This window comes from Artemia franciscana, chromosome 6 (genome assembly GCF_032884065.1).
Source record: "Artemia franciscana chromosome 6, ASM3288406v1, whole genome shotgun sequence".
NCBI classification, from domain to species: domain Eukaryota; kingdom Metazoa; phylum Arthropoda; class Branchiopoda; order Anostraca; family Artemiidae; genus Artemia; species Artemia franciscana.
The window spans coordinates 5,715,626-5,736,266 of NC_088868.1; the positions used below are offsets into that span (position 1 = coordinate 5,715,626).

The window sequence follows — 20,641 nt, forward strand, 5'->3', positions numbered from 1 at the left end:
TGCCAGATCAGATTCAGCATACTGCCAGATCAGCTGAATCTGTCAAATGAAGAGGTTTATGAATGAAAAGAAAAAGAATTTAAATATAAAAAATAACGACTGCAAGCCTGAGAAGACTGTGTTAGAGCATCTAAGCCAAGAAAAACAAAGATCTTTGGACAACTCTTTCCTTTTAAATTAATTCTTTTGATTTTGAAATAAATCCCACCACCACTCCTCTCTGTGTTGACTACTTGAAAAAATCACTTTATACATCAGACATCATCAAGGTTTTTTTTTTCTTTTACTAAATAGCAGGTGAAGAGGACACACTTTCAATCACCATATACTACAAAAACCTTTCCATTAAAACAAAAAAAAAACCTTTCCAGCCATGAAAGACCACCAGAGGAAGCCTCAGGAAATCTTAATGTGTCCTTGATGTGGCATTGATAACGTCTCAAACAACGTTTTATCAGTAGCTTCATATTTTGCTACAACTATCCTGTTACATACACTATAAGCATATTTAAAACTCACTAGCTTTAACCTTAAATTATTTATTCCCATTTACATTTAACTTGACTGAATGAAAAATATTCCCAATATGGAAATTTTCTTTTCCTTTAAAAAATGTTTTCTAGAGAAATAAAACGCAAGGCCTTCACAAGGCCTTGCGCATTCAACATGAAAACATGACCCCGAAAAATGAATTGGCTGTTTTTGATTGTTTATTCCTCATTGCGCAGATTGTGCAGACCTTTTTTATTTTGTTCTGAGCTTTTATTAGCAAATCAAGCAGTTCGTGGTAACAAACTGTAAGTAAGTAGCGAATCAGGTCAATAATAAACGAATCCTAAAAATTGAAATTTGGATACCAATGGATAAATCAAAAGAATTCAATTTTTATGTTGACTTTAAATATATAAGTTTTAACAAGTGTAGTCCTACTCATCAAAAGTTACGAGCCTGAGAAATTTTGCCTTATTTTTAAAAAAAGGGGGAAACAACCCCTGAAAGTCATAAAATCATAATGGAAATCGCATCATTAGATGCAGATTATCAGAAAACCCTGCTGTAGAGGTTAAAGCTCGTATCTGCAAAAATGTGGAATTTCGTATGTTTTGCCAGATGAATGATCACAGATGGGTCTTACCGACCCAGTCGTCCTAGAATGTTGCGAGAGGGCATATTCAAGCGGAAATTAAAAATTTTAGAGCTATTTTTAAGCAACCAAAAAATTGGAGGGCAACTAGGTCCCCTCTAAAGCTCGTTTTTTTCCAAAAGTCACGGAATCAAAATTTTGACGTACTCAATCTGTTCAGCATAGTCGAAAAATAATAACCATGTCTTTGAGGGCGACTTAATCCCCCACAACACGCAGGAGAAGTGCTGCGAGTTATGAGCTTTGCCCATTGTTATATACAGTATTGGTTACTGGGAAGTATACACGAGTTTTCAGGGGATATTTTTCCTGATCGGGGAGTATCAGAGGGGATTACGCGGGAGTATCTTTCAATGAAGGAATTTTTTATGGGGGAAGAGAATTTTCCATGAAGGGGCGCCAGACTTCCCAACATTATTTAAAAAACGATCAGAAATTAAATAAAAAAACGAGTTTTTTCAACTGAAAGTAAGGAGCAACATTTGTTCTGTTGAATCTTCAGGCTGTCACCCAGAAAACTGCTAGTAAAATTAAATTACACAACCCAACCAGTAAAAAAAAATTAAAAATTTTTTCCTAATACAAGACGGAGAGAAAGAGCTAGAGAGAGTTCTTAGAAGACATTTGCGACCTTAGACTAAGCATGCAATGTTCAAACTAGAGTCATCCATTGTCATCTAGAACTGTCCAGGATAGCCATAAACACATCTATAAAGCCACAAATAAAAGAACGAATTACGTGCAAACCTTCTATCTCATTATCAAAGTTTGCTGTGCATTGCACCTGAGATGAGAGAATTTCTAAAAAAAAAGTCAAAAAATCATGATGTTGCGCTTCTTTTTCTAATATTAGCCTGCGTTTTGCATAGTAATCTATAAATTAAAACAGATGTTCGAATACGAATAAATGAGGTCCCAGTAGTACGTAGCTGATCTACAGATATTTCACCCTCGGTTGGGGTTTGTGGTTGAGGGTAAATCAGCCGATACTAATCATAGTACCCTGCCTATAATTATTTTCTAATTAATAAAAAAATATATAGAAATATATTTACTTTCAGGAAATTCCATTTAAACGTGAAAAATTTAAAACTTGTGTACTTTGTAAACAGTCAAATCTGAATGAGTAAAAATCAAACTCGGTCTGAATTGAGAACACTAACAAGCCTCTGCTTTGACCACTCAGGCCTAGAAATAATTCTTAATAGACAAAAGTGTCTCCTATCTGCATGAGTGAAACCAACGTTTCCCCGAAAAATTGAAAATAATATAAATATGAAAATAATCAATATTTAATAAATATAAAAATATAGATATAAAAATAATAAATAAATTACTTTCTAATCATAGTGATAGTTTATCTTTTGGTGAAACAAAACATGCAATAATATAAAAATAATATAAAAATACTATAAAAATAATAAAAAAATAATAAAATGTAAAAATAATAATAATAGATATAAAAATAGGAAAAATTGAAAATAATAAATCATGGATATTTAAAATAATATCCATTTTTTATGTTCTATACAGCTTTTGGTTGATACAGGTATATTGTAAGTAAATTATGACTCAGCTCATTGTACCTTTTTTTCAGAGATATCCTTTTAAAAGGTGGCAATGCTGTTGACGCAGCAATAACCACAACACTGTGCATAGGTGTTGTAAATACTCACAGTGCTGGGCTAGGGGGAGGCTTCTTAGCAGTTGTGTGGAATGCTACAAAACAAGAATCATATGCTGTTGATGCAAGAGAAGCTGCACCTGCTGCTGCTACAGAAGACATGTTCAGTGGCAATAGCAGCTTGTCTCAAAAAGGTAGGCTGCTTAGAACTCTTAACTATCTGGATTATTTTCTCAATAGGCTAGAATAAGCTAAAGATCATACATCCAAAAGTTTGGAAAAAATAATTCTTAACTTAATAATTGCGAGTTTTGCTTCAAAAAAAATATTAAAAAAGGTTTTAAGCAATAACAGTAGCTTATCCCAAAAAGGTAAACTAATTATTTTACCTAATTTATACTTTAGTTTATACTTTACGCTACTTTACAAAAACCACAAACAAGAAGCACAATAGGGAATTTCTCAAAACAATGGGAAACCAATTAGAATGAACTCAGTCCTGGTTGAACTTCGCTGAGGTAAGGAAAAATTTTCATTTTAGTTTTATTGATTTTATTCTGTTGTGTTTTTTCTTCTTATACATATTTGTAATACTGAGGACGACCTTTGGACATAGGGACGAAATGCTCATTCTAATTTGTTTCCCACTGTCTTGAGAAATTCCCTATTGTTCTTCTTGTTTACGGTGTTTGTGATGGTAAGACAGTGTGGTCTTCGTCGCTATTTACACTACAATTACTTTAAACTATTATTTTTCCTAGGATTCCACTACGCGATAGTCCAGTGACCTTAAGTTTAACAACCCTGCCTATAGTATCGTAAATCCAGATTTTACCTTAAGAACTAACTAAAAATACTTTTTTAAGTTTAAGTATGGAATTTACTTTGGTTAAAGTAGATGTTTCTGCTTTTTTCTTACATTGGAATTAAAAAAATTCATTAAACTTGCAAGAATAAGCTCCAGGATAAAAGCCAACAAGTCAGTTGAAGGGCCAAGCCCACAGGTCACAGCTTATCTTAAATAAAACAAAGCTTAATTAAGAAGCCCAGTTAATATGAGAATCCGAACAAAAAAAAAATAAATTGAATTAAAATAGACCACTAAAAATTACAACGAGACGAAACTACCCAATACATGAAGGGGGTTGCCCCTTTCCCCCAGCAGGCTCTGTGCTAAATTTTTATTGAGGTTTAAAAATACTTTTTACTTGGATTTAATGGCCCTTGCATTTGAGCAGTGATTACTAATGAATAAGGACAAAAGTAAAAAATTTAGTGTGGAGAGCGAGGGACTGAGGAGGAGATAACCCTTCCCCTAAAATGTGTCTTCACTACTTTCATTAAAAATACATTTCATAATTATTTTATTTCCCTAAAATTAGTTGATCTCCCCCCCCCCCATTTCTCAGAAAACACATTCTTCCATATGTGTCCATATAACTGTTTAAGACTCAGGACCACTGCTAGTTGCAATTTTTTCCTTCATTGCTGGATATAGGTCCTTAGTTGGGAAAAATATAAGTATTAAATATTAGCTTCCAAAATTATATCCATTATATATAATTACTATTGAAATCTGGAGATCTCTTTCAGGTACTGTAATTTTTGTAAACATTAAAGGATATTAAAAGATATTAATTAAAAGATATTAAGAAATACTCAGTGGCAGCAGCGTTTTAGAGTGGCAGCTCTCGTCTCAAGTAATATAGTACACTGATCAAAGAGAATCGACGAATTTGTTAATTTAATCAATTTAATCGATTAATCAATTCAATTAATCAGTTTAGTCAATTTGACTAATTTGTCAAAAAGACTTGAAATATTGAATTTCATAAAAGTTAATGATTAAATCTTGCAAGCTATAATTCCCTGAAAATTCAACCCTACGATAATTTTTCCAGTACAGGCTTACAGTTTTACAGGCTTATAGTATACAGTACGACAATACAGACAGTGCAGTATGGACTCAAGCTATTTTCTCCAAGTTATTCACTGTATAAGTAAAAGGAGGCTGTGAGCTATTTTGATCGTAAATTTGATGTGTGTCATCCTCATGCCTCAAATTAATGGCCCATTTAGATAACTCTAATCCCAAAAAATTAATAAAGTAATTAATACTTAATTAACTTATTAATGCTATAATTAATAGTATTATTAATACTATTAATATTAATTAATTAATAAATAATAATTATTAAATAAATATATAATAATTATAAATATATAATAAAACAATAATTAAATAATTAATTGAATTAAATTAATAAATAATAATTAATTAAATATTTATTAATACGAATTAAGTAATTAATACTTAATTGATTAATATAGTAATTAATGCTTGTCCATTGTTAAGAAAAAACCCAAGCTTATTCAATTACACCGGTTGAAACAACTGAGGCACTTGGGAGATCGATAGAATATATATAATTTGGGCTGTATATTTGCATATTAGGCGGGGATTGGGGTTAAATATGGCGGGCTTCCATGCAAAATATAACCTAACCTAATCAAAATACCAACTAAATATTTAATGAAAATATAACTACAATTTAGTTTTCCACTGAGCCGAAGCTAATTCTCTTCGAGTACAGACAGCAATAAACTGGTTATTGTCTGATATTTCAGATCCAAATTCTTGGCACTTTCTGACTAATATCAAGTATACAGTAATTTAATAGCTATAATTTAATTTATTAATTTAATTTAATTGAATAGACCCCATTAAATATTACACCCATAATAACGTGTCCAGGACAAAAACTTTGAAAATGCATTAAAAGTTTGTTTATATTCATTTTTGCTACGTCATTAGGTGTCGAAAAACATTTAGGGGGGGGGGTGTCAAACCCACTCCCCCTCCTCCTGGAAACGGTCTTGTAAAGCAATTATAACACTTCAACAGCCCAATTAATTGACAGCCCAATTAAATAACTTATATTGTTCAATTTTAACAGATAATAATTAAACAAGATAAAATGTAAATTACAAAAAGCTTAACACCATGTGATAAAAAAACAATCATGTAGTAAAATTCTATAGCAGTATTTTCTCTACTAGTTTATCTCTGAACAATGCAAAATGCTTGTAATAAAAATTTTACATTTTTAGGTAAATAATGAGAAGAAAAATGATTTTTTTTTTTTTAATTAGCTGTTGGTGTTTCAAAAATCTGATTCCGGGACCATGGATTAAATATAAAAGTGTAACAACTGATAATAATGAATACACAGAAAATTAATTAGAATCAACCCTTGTGGCGCGAAGTGCAATTTGATCGAGAAGTAGATTAAGAGTAATCTATTTTTAACTTTTAAATAGACGTCTATTATTTATTTATTTTCTAATCTAAACAAAACAACAAAAACAAAGAGTACTACTACTAACCACTCTCTACTGTACAAACCGGCTGAAGCCAGCACGTTCTCCAAGCTACGTTCGCTCCTCTTAGTGCGTTCCATCCTAGTGTCCTCTTTTTTACGTTCCATCCTAGTGTGTTTAAAGCCTCTTTCTTTACACCTTCCCAAAAAGTTTCAATTTCCCTTAAATCCTTCCTTACGACCTCCTCCTACCAATTAAGTGGGGTTAAAGGGGTCAAATACCCTCAAGCCCTTATTTTTTTTTTTTAATGTCTCTTTTATGTTTTCATAAAAAGTGATTTTCATTTCACCCTTGGTGGTTGGCTGACCAGGACGATCTTTTCCAATTTGTCATCTTACATCTGTAGAATGTGTTCTAGCCATCTCAAACTTTCTCTTATTATCAAACAGTTCGTGGTAACGAACTGTAGCGACCCGGCTCAGTAGTAACCAAAACTCTAAAAAATGGAATTTTGGTACCAATAGCTACATCAAAAGGATTGCATTTTAATGCTGATTTTAAATATATAAATTTCATCAAGTTTAGTCTTACCCATCAAAAGTTAAGAGCCTGAGAAAATTTGCGTTATTTTAGAAAATAGGGGGAAACACCCCGTAAAAGTCATAGAATCTTAACGAAAATCACACCATCATATTCAGCGTATCAGAGAACCCTACTGTAGAAGTTTCAAGCTCCTATCTACAAAAATGTGGAATTTTATATTTTTTGCCAGAAGGCAGATCACGGATGCGTGTTTATTTATTTTTTTTTTCTTTTTTTTATTTTTTTTTTCAGGGGTGATCGTATCGACCCAGTCGTCCTAGAATGGTGCAAGAGAGCTCATTCTAACGGAAATGAAAAGTTCTAGTGCCCATTTTAAGTGACCAAAAAAATTGGAGGGCACCTAGGCCCCCTCCCACGCTAATTATTTTCCCAAAGTCAACGGATCAAAATTCTTAGATTGCCATTTTATTCAGCGTAGTCGAAAAACCTTATAACTATGTCTTTGGGGACGACTTACTCCCCCACAGTCCCCGTGGGAGGGGTTACAAGTTCAAAACTTTGCCCAGTGCTTACATATAGTAATGGTTATTGGGAAGTGTACAGGCGTTTTCAGGAGGATTTTTTGATTGGAGTCAGGGGTTGAGAAGAGGGGAATATGCTGGGGGAACTTTCCATCGAGGAATTTGTCATGGGGGAAGAAAATTTCCATGAAGGGAGCGCAGGATTTACTAGCATTACTTAAAAAAAAAACAATGAAAAAGTTTTTTTTCAGCTGGAAGTAAGCAGCAGCATTAAAACTTAAAACGAACATAAATTATTACCCATATGAGGGGCTCACCTCCTCCTAATACCTCGCTCTTTACGTCAAAGTATTTTTAGTAATTTCAACTATTTATTCTGCGGCTTTTGTGATTCAGGGGTCATTCTTAATGAATTGGGACAAAATTTAAGCTTTAGTGTAAAGAGCGAGGTACTGACGAGGGGGTGAACCCCCTCATATATGTAATAAAAACATAGGAATACAAAAGTTCTTTACGTAAGCTAATTTATAAGTTACGTATATCTTTTACTTATAAAAAGATTCGTAAAAAATTAAAAGTTAGTTGCCGTTTTAATTAACCGAAAATCGGAGGGCAACTAGGCTTCCTCCCCCGCTCTTTTTTTCTGAAAACCATTCGATCAAAATTATGAGAAAACCATTTAGCCAAAAAAAAATAAATATACAAATTTCGTTTTAATTATTCCTCTGCGGAGAGCCAAAATCAAAACATGCATTGATTTAAAAACGTTCAGAAATTAAATAAAAAAACAAGTTTTTTAAATGAAAGTAAGGAGCGACATTAAAACTTAAAACGAACAGAAATTACTCCGTATATGAAAGGGGCTTTTCCTTCTCAACGCCCCGCTCTTTATGCTAAAGTTTGACTCTTTCTCTTAACTCTACATTTTAAAACAGTAAAAAGTCTTTAATTTAATGTGGTCTGATTCCTGATACGCCTGACAAATTTCATCGTCCTAGCTTAGCTGGAAGTGCCTAAACTACCAAATCCAAGACAGACAGACCGACAGACAGACCGACCGACAGACCGACAGAATTTGCGATACCGATATGTCTCTTGATAGATATCTAGTGCCATCAAAAAGGGAAAATTGCAAGTTGTGATACAAATTCTAAAGCGAGTCCGCAGTCTTAATACTAATAAGATTTCTTCATTTCGAACTTTTCTACAAAAAAATCATGAAATGTCCTTTTCAGTCCAAAACGACTGTCATTGAACAGAGCTGAAAGTGCCAAATTAAGCGAAAAAAGTATAAAACAACAATCTAAAAATGCTTTACTTTTATACTGTTAAAAGTCTTCTTAAATGGTTAACATTTACCGTACCATAACTCCTATATTGTTTCGTGTTTTCAGTAAAGCGTTAGTTTTCTGTAATCCTACAAACACAGGGAAATATCACCAGTTGATTTATTTGCACTACTTTTATTTATATATGTTAGATAGACTGGGAAGTAATTATTTCTGTTCGTTTTAACTTTCAACTTCGCTCTTTACTTCCCTCGGAAAAACTGTTTTCTAAAATTAATTATGCTTAGACATTAATGTACTGTTAAGAATGCATGTAAATTGAACTTTAAAAAGGGTTGGCCTTTTAATATTTTTGTTAAAAATATATTATGTTAAAAATATACTATGTTAAAAATTTTAGGTTAAAATTTATAATAAAAATTAGTTTTGATAGGCGTCAAAGTTTGTCTCTGAGGCAGGATTTCACGGCTCCTGAATAAAAAAAAATCTTTGTGCCGGTAAAGGTTCTGTTCAGCTTTGTTTTGAAAAAAAAACGGTTTCTCTTGCGAAAAAAAACGGTTTTGAAAAAAAAAACGGTTTTGTGAAATTTTTCACAAAATAAAAATGTTTCCCTATTTTTGCCCTAATTAATCTTTTGTTATATAGAAAATAAAGGAATCTTTTATTTTATTCTTAGAGGTTTTTACTTTTAATCGTTTTTACCGGCTGGGGTTGAATTTTAGACGCTGTTTGGTCGTTCTAGGTCTAAACTTATCCTAACAATTCCGTTTTGAAACCTCCTGTTAAACGCTGGTTAGCATATTAGATGTTAAATACTGAACATTATATTAGACAAAGAAATCTGTATTGTCTTTCAAAACATAATGTACCTTCTCCCGGTATAAATCAGGTTAACAGTGCTGGATTTTTCCGAGCTTCCTGCTTAACGTTCAATATCATAAAAGACGTTCAATGCCGACGTTCTATGAGTAATTAAATTTTACTGTCTTTTCAAGACACGATTTATGTTCTCCTGGCAAATTTTTTTGTTATGCCATTTAATTTACAAAATCCTCTCGTTAAATGTTCAGTGTGCCGAGTTCAGTTTACCCGTACCATTTAACCAAACATTTGGAAAACTATAGATTCTGTGACTATTTTTGCTCTATGACTATATACCTTAGTTCTTCTGCCCTAGGAATGACACATGGACGGAGGGGGGGGGGTTATTGCCAGGTTTGCTTCTCACTCAATTGGACTATTTGTCTTGGCCTTTTCTACAATTAGCCATGGCTTGATGCCCACAACCATTCCATTTTGAACATAGACTAAGTAGTTAGTACTGTCTATTCAAGACACAATTTGTTTTCTCCTGACATAACTTAAAATAACAGTGGTAGCTTTTCTAGATTTTCCTTCTCAGCGTTCAGCATCATAAAAGACGTTTAAGGTTCTATAAAACGTTCTGTTTTGATGCCCACAACTATTCCATTTTAAACATTAAAGACTAAGTAGTATGTACCGTCTATTCAAGACACAATTTATTTTCTCCTGGCATTACTTAGCATAACAGTGGTAAATTTTCTAGAGCCTCCTACTAAGCGTTCGGTATCACAAAAGACGTTTAAGGTTCTATAAAACGTTCTGTAAAACATGCTAAACGTTCTAGAAAAAAGAAGTGCTCTTTATTTTTGATCGGATATCTTTTCCTTTTATAAATTGTAAAAGGGAATATTATCTTATGACTAAAATACAAAATCAAAATAATCAATCCTGGTCAAATGCAGCAAAGCTAAGAAAGCCAGCGAGGAATAAATTGGTAGCAGATGATTATTAGTTACGCTTTAATAAGTAAATATAATTTAAACTTCGCTTAAAAGCTCCTTCTAAACATTCAGTATCATGATAGATTTTCAATAAGTTAAATTTTCAAGAAGGAAAAGTAGTTTTCATTGTCTAATCAAGATAAAACTTACCATCCCCGTAGAACACTCAGTTTAGGAGTGCTGAATTTAGCTCTACTATGAAAGCTGAGTAAATATTTTCTAGGAGGCTTTAAAAATTCATTTGAGATAGAATTTAACTCAGTATCTCTCTTACTTAGGTGGTTTGGCTTCAGCTGTACCTGGAGAATTGAGAGGGCTCTGGGCCCTTCACAGCACAAGTGGAAGCTTACCTTGGCGAGAATTAGTCTTACCAGTTGCAGAACTAGCAAATAATGGAAGTAGAGTTAATGCTCACTTGGCGAACGCACTTAGGGAACAAAAGGAAAGGATACTTAATGAACCAACCATGAGGTTTGCTTTCCGTTACTCCTTTACTTTTCAGTCTCTTCACTTTCTTTTACTTTCCTTTCCTTAACTAGTGATTGCTAAAAAAAATTATGTAAAGCAAAGAACCACAATATAAAGTAACACCAAAAATCCAAAGTAGGAAAATCCACTATAAAATTAAATAGCCATTAAGAAATAGTTTTAAACAATTATAGTTATTAAAATGTCCAAAAATATATCTGTTGTGATTTTTTGGAAAAAATGGGTTTTTATGGCACTTGGTATTAACCAAGTGACATATAGCAATCGCAAATTCTGTCGGTCTGTCGGTCTGTCTGTCGGTTCCGGTTTTGCTACTTTAGGCACTTTCAGGTAAGGTAGGACGATGCAATTTGGCAGGCGTATCAGGGACTGGACCAGATTAAATTAGAAAAAGTGTTTCCGATTTGACCATCTGGGGGGGGGAGTGGGGGCCCGTTAATTAAAAAAAAATAGAAAAATTGAAGTATTTTTAACTTACGAACGGTTGATCAGATCTTAATGAGATTTGATGTTTGGAAGGATATCATGTCTCAGAGCTGTTATTTTATATCCCGGTCGGATCTGGTGACATTGGAGGGGGGAGGGGGGAGGGGGAAACATAAAATATTGGGAAACACTTAGAGCGGAGGGATCGCGATGAAACTTGGTGGTGAAAATAAGCACAAGTCCTAGATACATAATTGAAATAATCGGAACGGATCCGCTGTCTTTGGGGTAGTTGGGGGGGGGGGGGGTATTTCTAAAAAATGAGAATAAATCAGGTATTTTTAATTTACGAACGGGTGATCGGATCTCAATGAAATTTGATATTTAGAAGGATATCGTGTCTCAAAGCTCTTATTTTAAATCCCGACCGGATCTGGTGACATTGGGGGGAGTTTGGGGTGGGGGAACCTACAATCATAGAAAACGCTTAGATTGGAGGGATCAGGATGAAACTTGGTGGTAAAAATAACAAGAAGTCTTAGATACGTGATTTACATAATTGGAATAGATCCGCTCTATTGGTGGGGGAGTTAATTCTGAAAAATTAGAAAAAATGACGTATTTTTAACTTACGAAGGGGTGATCGGATCTTCATTAGACTTCATATTTAGAAGGATCTCATAACTCAGATCTCTTTTTTTAAATCTCAACCGGATCCAGCGTCATTGGGGGGGGGGCAGTTGGGGAGGACCGGAGATCTTGGAAAATATTTAAAGCGGAGAGATCAGGATGAAACTGGATGGGCAGAATAAAAACCTGTCTAAGATACGTGACTGACATAACCGGTTCGGATCTGCTCTCTTTGGTGGAGTTGGTGGGGGGGAGTTGCTAATTTTGAAAATTTAGGTATTTGTAACTTACGAAAGGGAGACCAGATCTTAATGAAATTTAATATTTAGAAGGATCTTTTACTTTAAAACTCTAATTTTAAATTCCGACCAGATCCTTTGGGGGGAGTTGGAGGTGGAAACCAGAATTCTTGGAAAACGTGAAAATTGGGGTATTTTATCTTATGAATAGGTGATCGGATCTTAATGAAATTTGATATTCAGAAGGAATTCATGGCTCAGAGCTCTTGTTTCAAATCCCGGCCAGATCTTTTGACATTGGGGGAGTTGGAGGGGGAAATCTTGGAAAACACTTTAAGGGGAGGAATTGGGATGAAGCTTGGTGGGTAGAATAAGCAAATGTCCTTGATACGTGATTAACGTAATCGTACTGGATTCGTTCTCTTTGGAGGAGTTGGGGGGAGGGTTTAGTGATTTGGCGAGTTTGGTGCTTCCGGAAGTGCTAGGACGATGAAAATATGTAGGCGTGTCAGGGAGCTGCACAAATTGACTTGATAAAGTCGTTTCCCCAGATTTGACCATCTGGGGGGCTAAAGGGAGAGGAAAAATTTGAAAAAATGAGATATTTATAACTAAGGAGTGGGTGATCGGATCTTAATGAATTTTGATATTTAGAAGCACATCGTGACTCAGAGCTCTTATTTTAAATCCTGACCGGCATTAAGCCTCTGATTTTCTTTTTAAATCAATCTATTGATTCTTAAAATTTTGCTAGAGCTCATACCATATGAGCTCTTGGCTCTTAGCTCTTCTTGCCTCGTCACAAGTGCCATATGAGCTCTTAGCTCTTGTTTTCTTGGTCATAATGTAAATCAGACTAAAAAATTACTAAAAATAAATAATAATATTTATATTGAAGTTTTCTCGGAGGTGAATTTGAATTCAAAATGAATGTACATTACTTTAAGGTAATAAGAAATTATGTAAAGCAAAGAGCCGCAATAACCAGTAACGAAGAAATTCAAAGCATCAACCCTGAAGATCAATTCTTTTGGTAAAAATTGATCTTTTTATTTGTCCGAATGCAGATAAAATATTAAATGTTAAAAATGAACAACAATGTTTATATTGATTTTTTTTCAGATATGAAATTGAATTTTATTTAATCAGCTCTTCTTTAGCTTGCTCTAAATCTTGGTTTTTCTAACAGCGACAAATTTACAACTGGTCGTACATTACAATATCTACACTGGTAAAAGATTTACAGAAAAAAAAAATTTGAGAGGAATCTAAAAAGTGTTCTAATCTTCGACTGCAAACATTCAAAAGAATTTTATTTGAAAAAGAAATGAAAGTTGTTTCTGTTGGAGGAATTCTGTTGGAGCTTAGGGATGGAGGCTTAGCATTACCTGTTGCAGAGCTAGTACAAATGGAAGATGGAAGTGAGCTCATGCTCACTTTGTAAATGCTCTTAGAGAACAGAAGGAAAGAAAATCCAAAAAAAAACAAAAACATTTGATGGAGGGAAAACCATTTTTAGTGATGGAATGATATATATATATATATATATATATATATATATATATATATATATATATATATATATATATATATATATATATATATATATATATATATATATATATATATATATATATATATATATATATATATTAAATATATTCAGTTTTCTTATTGAATAATTTATTAGTTTATGTTACTAATTTATTCATAATTTTTAATGACAACTAATAAAATAACCAATATTGTGATAGTTGGAATTTTGTCTTGTAATAAATAATTATGACCTTAAACTTGATTTAGGATGTGTTCATTTTGAATTTCCAAAAGCTTTTATGCTGGTACTTATATTTTGCTTTATATCTACTTCTTGTAAATTATGAAAAAAACTGAGAACCCCTGTTCTAGGCAATAAGTATTATTTTTTCTATATTATAATATTCTGTCTTTTTTCTCGTTTCAGCGTGTTCATTAATCCAAAAACCGGTACAGTTTGGCAAGAGGGTGATATTATAAAGCGACCTAAACTGGCCCAAACTTTAGAGAAAATTGCTGAACAAGGGGCCAATGTCCTTTACGATGGGGAATTAACTGCCGGTTTTGTTCAAGATATACAAGACAAAAATGGTATCATAACAATAGAGGACATGAACAACTATACGTAAGTTGTTTGAGTCTATTCATTCGTTTACCATTTTGGATTTTTTTTCTTTTTTTACAGAGCAAATTTATTAAAAAAACAATATTTATACCATCTCATAGCCACCATACCCATTGGGATTGTTAATGAAAGTTGTTTCCATCTTTACAATCAATCATATTTAGAAGCTTTAGTTGCGAAAAGAAACAAACTTAATTTTGATTTCATAGAAGGCAGTGTTTTCACCCACTCTTAAAACTGGTTAACTTTTCTTCCAGCCTTATGCCCTCTGGTTGTAAAATTTACGTTTGCTTTACTTGCATTTTACATTTTATATTGTGGTCCCCTAAAACTAAGAAACAAACATGCTTTTTGAGCATTCCCAGGTCCACACACTATGCCTTATTAAATTCCTAGTTTCATAACAGTACTATGTAAAATGCATCCAAACCGAACAAGTTAAGACAAGTAATCATACTCAGTTTCTGCGTATTGTCAAATTTAAATATGTAGAAAAAATACATCCAAAAATATATTTGCTTTTTAAAATTTAATATTACTAAAAGAATGTAAGACACAGTAGTGTCATTTTATGAAAATTTAGGAGAGGCAGGGGGCTAAATTTGCTATCAATATCTTGGGGGGCAATTTTTCTTGGTAGCTTCCTTGATAATTATTCAGAACACACTCAAGTTCTTCATCTGAATGTAAGATCTGAGAAAGCCGGTCTTATAGCAACAAAGACAAGTGACATGTGACAGAATGCATTGGAATGATATAATCTGGGCTATATAGTTACATATTAGGGGGTGGGGTAGAGCATAGTGGGTCTGCATGGAAGATGTGTTAGCTACAGGTCTGCATGCAAGATGTGTTAGCTAAAATTATTCTGAATATTATGAAGCAATAATTGTTTTCTAACTTCATTCTATCGAAATACTTTACCCCCACTCCCCTAATGCGTCAATATATAGATCGAATTATGTAAGTCCAATGCATTCTGTCACCTCTCACTTGTCTTTTTGGCTATGAAACCAGTTTTCTCAGATCTTACATTCAAATCAAGAACTGAAGTGTGTTCTAAATTATTAAAAAGTAGCATTGTCTTTCTTATGATTTCTGTGAAACTACGAAAAGAGACATCTTTCAATAAAAATAACTCCCCCTCCCTAAAAAATAAAAGTATTTTTAGCAATAAAAGAGAAGGGGACTCTCAAATGAAGATGAAAACCAACATGGTTTTTTTCAGATTAACTTTTCCAGATTAAGGTTCAATTGATTCATTTGTATAGCTATGGGGTGGGTCTGGTGGGTATATCAACCCTAAATGTAAATAACCTATTATTTTTATAGATGCAAATTAAATTAACTTTTCAGGCTGTCACAGGTTCATGTGGTAAAACATTGGGACTTAGGGACCTCTTTTTAGTCGAAAAAGAGACCTCTCTAGGGACCATTCTGGACGCAAAATGGACCTCAAAACTAAGTTTTCAGAAAGCTTTTGAAAGAAAACAGTGACACAACACCAAATGACACTTGGATAAGGGGAAAAAATGCGAATGATTATTTGCAGACATTTCTCCATGATCAGAGGCCAAGTGATAATTAAGAAAAACACCACCCGAGAATCATCACGTCACGGAGGAGCTTTTTTATTCTTTTTTTTTCTGAACGCTTTACTTTTGAATACAAACAATCAGATAAATATGGTAAAAGAGATAAGGGTACGGAACTAGAACACACAACCTATTTGTTCCCCTTTTTCTGCACTGCCTTCTGCTGGAACAGAGATGTGATCAGCAGCAGTTTCTTTGCTCTAACTGCTGCTTGACACTTTCAAGAGTCCTATCTATCCATGACCTGCACTATCTGTGTGTCGACTATCAAGACCTGCACTAGCTGTGTCTCGACTATCCTGACCTGCACTAGGTGTGTCTCGACCATTTTCTTATTTTCAATGCTTTTTTTCACCTAAGAGCATGGACGGTTTTGCCGGTTCGCCGCTCTTCATGGAAGACGCTGCTGAGAGACGAAGCTTATTCGGCATTAGCTTCATGGTAATATTCTTCTTCCGTTCAGCAGTTCTGTCGAGCTGCAATAAAGCGTAAGTACAGTAGAAAGAAGACGGATCTCCCGGAACGGCTCTATACCATTCTTTCATTTGGTGTACTGTCACATCTTTTCTCGTCAAACCAAGTCTCATTGAATTTTCACTTTCCTGTTCACTTTCCTGTTTCCTGTTCAAACTGAAGCTTCAAACCCTAAACCTTAAAAAAAAGAAGAAAGAAGAAAAAAAGAAGAAGAAAGAAGTAAAAAATACATAGGCTGTTACAGGAAATGTATTTCAATAAAAAAGGGCTCTAGGAAGTAGTCTAGTTGTTGAGAAATGTACTTAAGCTCAAAATCGTACAAGAAACCTAGTTTTAACACCGTCTCCTTCGTATTTTGTGCTTGGAGCTATTCTCTTATTTTTTTCTTTATATGTAACAGTGACACCCAGTAAAGAGTTTTCTAAGTACTTAACAAAGCAAATCAAGGCCTGCCGCCTCTTACCCTATTGACTCCAGAGGCAAAGGGGGTCACTCCTATTCGTTGCTAGTCTTTCTGCTCTATCCAGACAATAACGCTGTAACCTATGTAACAACAAGTTTTGTCTCTCTTAGACAAGCCAAAACAGATTCCAAGAATATGAATCGAAACAAAAATACAGAAAACCGTATACTCACAGGCAATGGCAGCCTTCAGTATACGGAGCTTTAACCAAAGCAAGATTAAGGGACAAATAGGGACCTTCACTTGACTTTAGGGAATTTGTGGTAGCCCTTCCTTTTCGATAGTTGATCCCCCTCCAAATGATAAGAAGACCTTCCAAAACAGAATCCAAGAGCTAACGGCAGCTCCAAGTCTGTGCATGTTCCATGTCCATCGCAAATTATGCAAACTTTAACCCTTTACACCCTCCTATCAAGTTCAAATCAGCATTTATTATGCATCATAAATTTTACCTGTATTGAAAGGAGAATGGGTCTTTAGAAAAGAAGATATCAATTTTTGGGGGATTTTCTCAAGTTTTAAAATGAAGCCCTTCTTTTTCTCTATCAATTTAAGATTTTCAATTTCCGCTGGAAGAAAATGTTAAATGTTTCTGCTATCAAAATTACTATTATTTTCATATCGGTCAAGGTAATTTTAAACTTTTGTTTCAAAACGAAAAGGTAGATAACGAAGTAAAAAATGTTTCAGAATCAGCTAATTGTAAGCACCGATTCTCAAGCCTAGACCAAGAAACAGTCGGTAATTTATAAACATGAAACTAAAACCTGAAAAAAATGTAGATAAATAAGAATAAGAAGTTTCTGCGACAATAAAAAAAAAAACAATCATTCGGAAACTTACACGGAAAGGTAGATAATTGATCATTGAAAAAACAGTAAGTAAGTTTCAAAAACAAAACTGAAACCTAGACGAGAATATAAATAAATAACAAAGACTTAACCGTAAAGATAGGTAAAAAGTACAAAAGAAAGAGTTCGTAAAGTATAAACACAAAACTAAGACCTAGACGAAAAGGTAGATAAATGAACATAAGAAAAAACAGTTTGTAAACTGTAAACACTGATTTTGAAACCTGGAGAGAAAGATTGATAAATGGTCATAAGCAGACAGTTGGTACATCAGAAACACAAAATTGCACATTCTGTTGAAAACTAGATGAAAGTTACGCCCCACTTCTCAACTTATAAGTACCAAACTCGGATTCTTGCCTATAAAAGATGTATTAAAACAAACATTTTGAGATAATTGTTTCTCAAAAGTGCTTAAACCAAACGATATAAAATAGAAATCTTGGGAAAAAAGTAACTGCTTTACCTTTATTAAATGGAACAAATTACCAAACTGATTCGAGACCTAGGCAAGAAAAGATCATTGCCCTCAAAAGCTCATCATCCTTGAGGCTGATAAGTATATCAAGATTTACGAGTGTATTAAAATCGCCCTCTCTATCGCCCTCCTATTTGGCCTGCATTTGAAAGGCCCTGTATTACCATCAAAAAAAAAAAAAAGATCATGAAACTCGAAGCAAATTATATTTCACGATGCGGGATAAATAATAAGTTTTTCAAATAATTAAAAACGCTTATTTTAAGTGTGCATTGCTGGATGAGATTTATTAATATCTGTATTATTATGTAATATATACTTTGTAATATAAAAAACTAATACCTGTAAATGTCTAGGGTTATAATTTATTGAATTTAATCAAGATACTTCTCTGTTAGAGTGATTTTACACTACGGACGTGAGCTACTTTCTATGCAGGTATATTTTATTCAAATATTTAATATATAGAGAGGGCTCGGCAAAGAAAATTCAATCGGTCCCTGCGCCTATTAAATCTAGTCCTGCCCTATGGAATGCAATTGAAAAAAACCATTACAGGGTAATTAAACTATTTGACTTACGCATTAGCCACGTATAATTATATAGTAATCAATTAAATACACGGTTGTTCCATTGTGTTTGTGTCTTTTACGAGAGAAACATGGATTCAAAACGGGTTGTAGGAATTTCATAATCTCTTTGAAATGCTTATGACTTTGTAATCACTTATCAGCTCCATGATAGGAGGGGGGGGGGAAATACTTTTGACTCAGTTATAAGATTTTTATCGTCTGGTTTTAAAAAAAAAATTACTAACAAGACTAATAAATGCCTCCGTTTAAAACTACATTCAAGTATCAAAATATTTCAAAGGCTTAAATCTACAGAAATAATTTGACAAAAAAACTAGTATTTCAAAAAACCTGCCTTCGGTTCTTCCCTAAATTTTCTCTGTATTAATATTTTTCGTTAACATTTAAAAATGGATTTGACAACCATAAGGTATTAGATATAAAATCTTGATAGATTGCCGCAATGGGAGTTCATCCATATACCATAAGGTATATATAAGATTTTATATACCATAAGGTATATAAAATCTTGAAAGATTACTGCAATCGGAGTTCATCACATGTTTTGTTTTTGCTCTTGCAGTGCCATGATACGTGATCCAGTTGAAATTGAAATGTATGGTGGAATGCGTCTATTCAGCTCTCCACTGCCTGGCTCTGGAATTCTTCTATCCTACATAGTCAATATCCTAGATGAGTACAAATTAAGCCCAATTAATGCCAAATTGAGCTCAACCTTAGATAGCCAAGTATTAAGCTTACACAGATTAACGGAAGCCTTCAAGTTTGCATATGCCCAGAGAACAAAGCTTGGTGATGCAGATTTTGAGCCAAGTGCTGCAGAGGTATGTGTTTTGTTAGTATGTGTTTGTTGGATCAACAAAGCTTGGTGATGCAGATTTTGAGCCAAGTGCTGCAGAGGTATGTGTTTTGTTAGTATGTGTTTGTTGGATCAACAAAGCTTGGTGATGCAGATTTGAGCCAAGTGCTGCAGAGGTATGTGTTTTGTTAGTATGTGTTTGTTGGATCAACAAAGCTTGGTGATGCAGATTTTGAGCCAAGTGCTGCAGAGGTATGTGTTTTGTTAGTATGTGTTTGTTGGATCAACAAAGCTTGGTGATGCAGATTTGAGCCAAGTGCTGCAGAGGTATGTGTTTTGTTAGTATGTGTTTGTTGGATCAACAAAGCTTGGTGATGCAGATTTTGAGCCAAGTGCTGCAGAGGTATGTGTTTTGTTAGCATGTGTTTGTTGGATCAACAAAGCTTGGTGATGCAGATTTTGAGCCAAGTGCTGCAGAGGTATGTGTTTTGTTAGTATGTGTTTGTTGGATCAACAAAGCTTGGTGATGCAGATTTTGAGCCAAGTGCTGCAGAGTTATGTGTTTTGTTAGTATGTGTTTGTTGGATCAACAAAGCTTGGTGATGCAGATTTGAGCCAAGTGCTGCAGAGGTATGTGTTTTGTTAGTATGTGTTTGTTGGATCAACAAAGCTTGGTGATGCAGATTTTGAGCCAAGTGCTGCAGAGGTATGTGTTTTGTTAGTATGTGTTTGTTGGATCAACAAAGCTTGGTGATGCAGATTTTGAGACAAGTGCTGCACAGGTATGTGCTTTGTTAGTATGTGTTTGTTGGATCAACAAAGCTTGGTGATGCAGATTTTGAGCCAAGTGCTGCAGATGTATGTGTTTTGTTAGTATGTGTTTGTTGGATCAACTACCGATTGAAATCTGCAGTTGATCCTAAGAGTATTAAATAAAAAAAAAAACTAATTTTTTTAGCTGAAAGTAAGGAGCGACATTAAAACTTAAAACGAACAGAAATTATTCCGTATATGAAATGGGTTGTCCCCTCCGCAATCCCTCGCTCTTTACGCTAAAGCTTTTAATTGTTTTAAAAAGTAGAATTGTGGTAAAGAGTCAAACTTTTTTGGTCACTTAAGAAGGGCACTAGAACTTTTCATTTCCGTTAGAATGAGCCCTCTTGCAACATTCTAGGACCACTTGATCGATACGATGA

The 20,641-nt window shown here is 33.9% G+C and overlaps 1 protein-coding gene across 2 annotated transcripts in view; it reads left to right on the plus strand.

The window, feature by feature from the left end:
* LOC136027951 (scoloptoxin SSD14-like) overlaps window positions 1–20,641 on the plus strand; it is a 125,985-nt gene that overhangs the window by 81,488 nt on the left and 23,856 nt on the right. For both annotated transcript variants that reach the window (XM_065705423.1, XM_065705424.1), the window contains exons 4-7: window positions 2,742–2,962; window positions 10,526–10,718; window positions 13,995–14,192; window positions 19,209–19,470. In XM_065705423.1, the coding sequence (XP_065561495.1) occupies window positions 2,742–2,962; window positions 10,526–10,718; window positions 13,995–14,192; window positions 19,209–19,470 (874 nt within the window). The remainder of the gene's footprint in view (window positions 1–2,741; window positions 2,963–10,525; window positions 10,719–13,994; window positions 14,193–19,208; window positions 19,471–20,641) is intronic.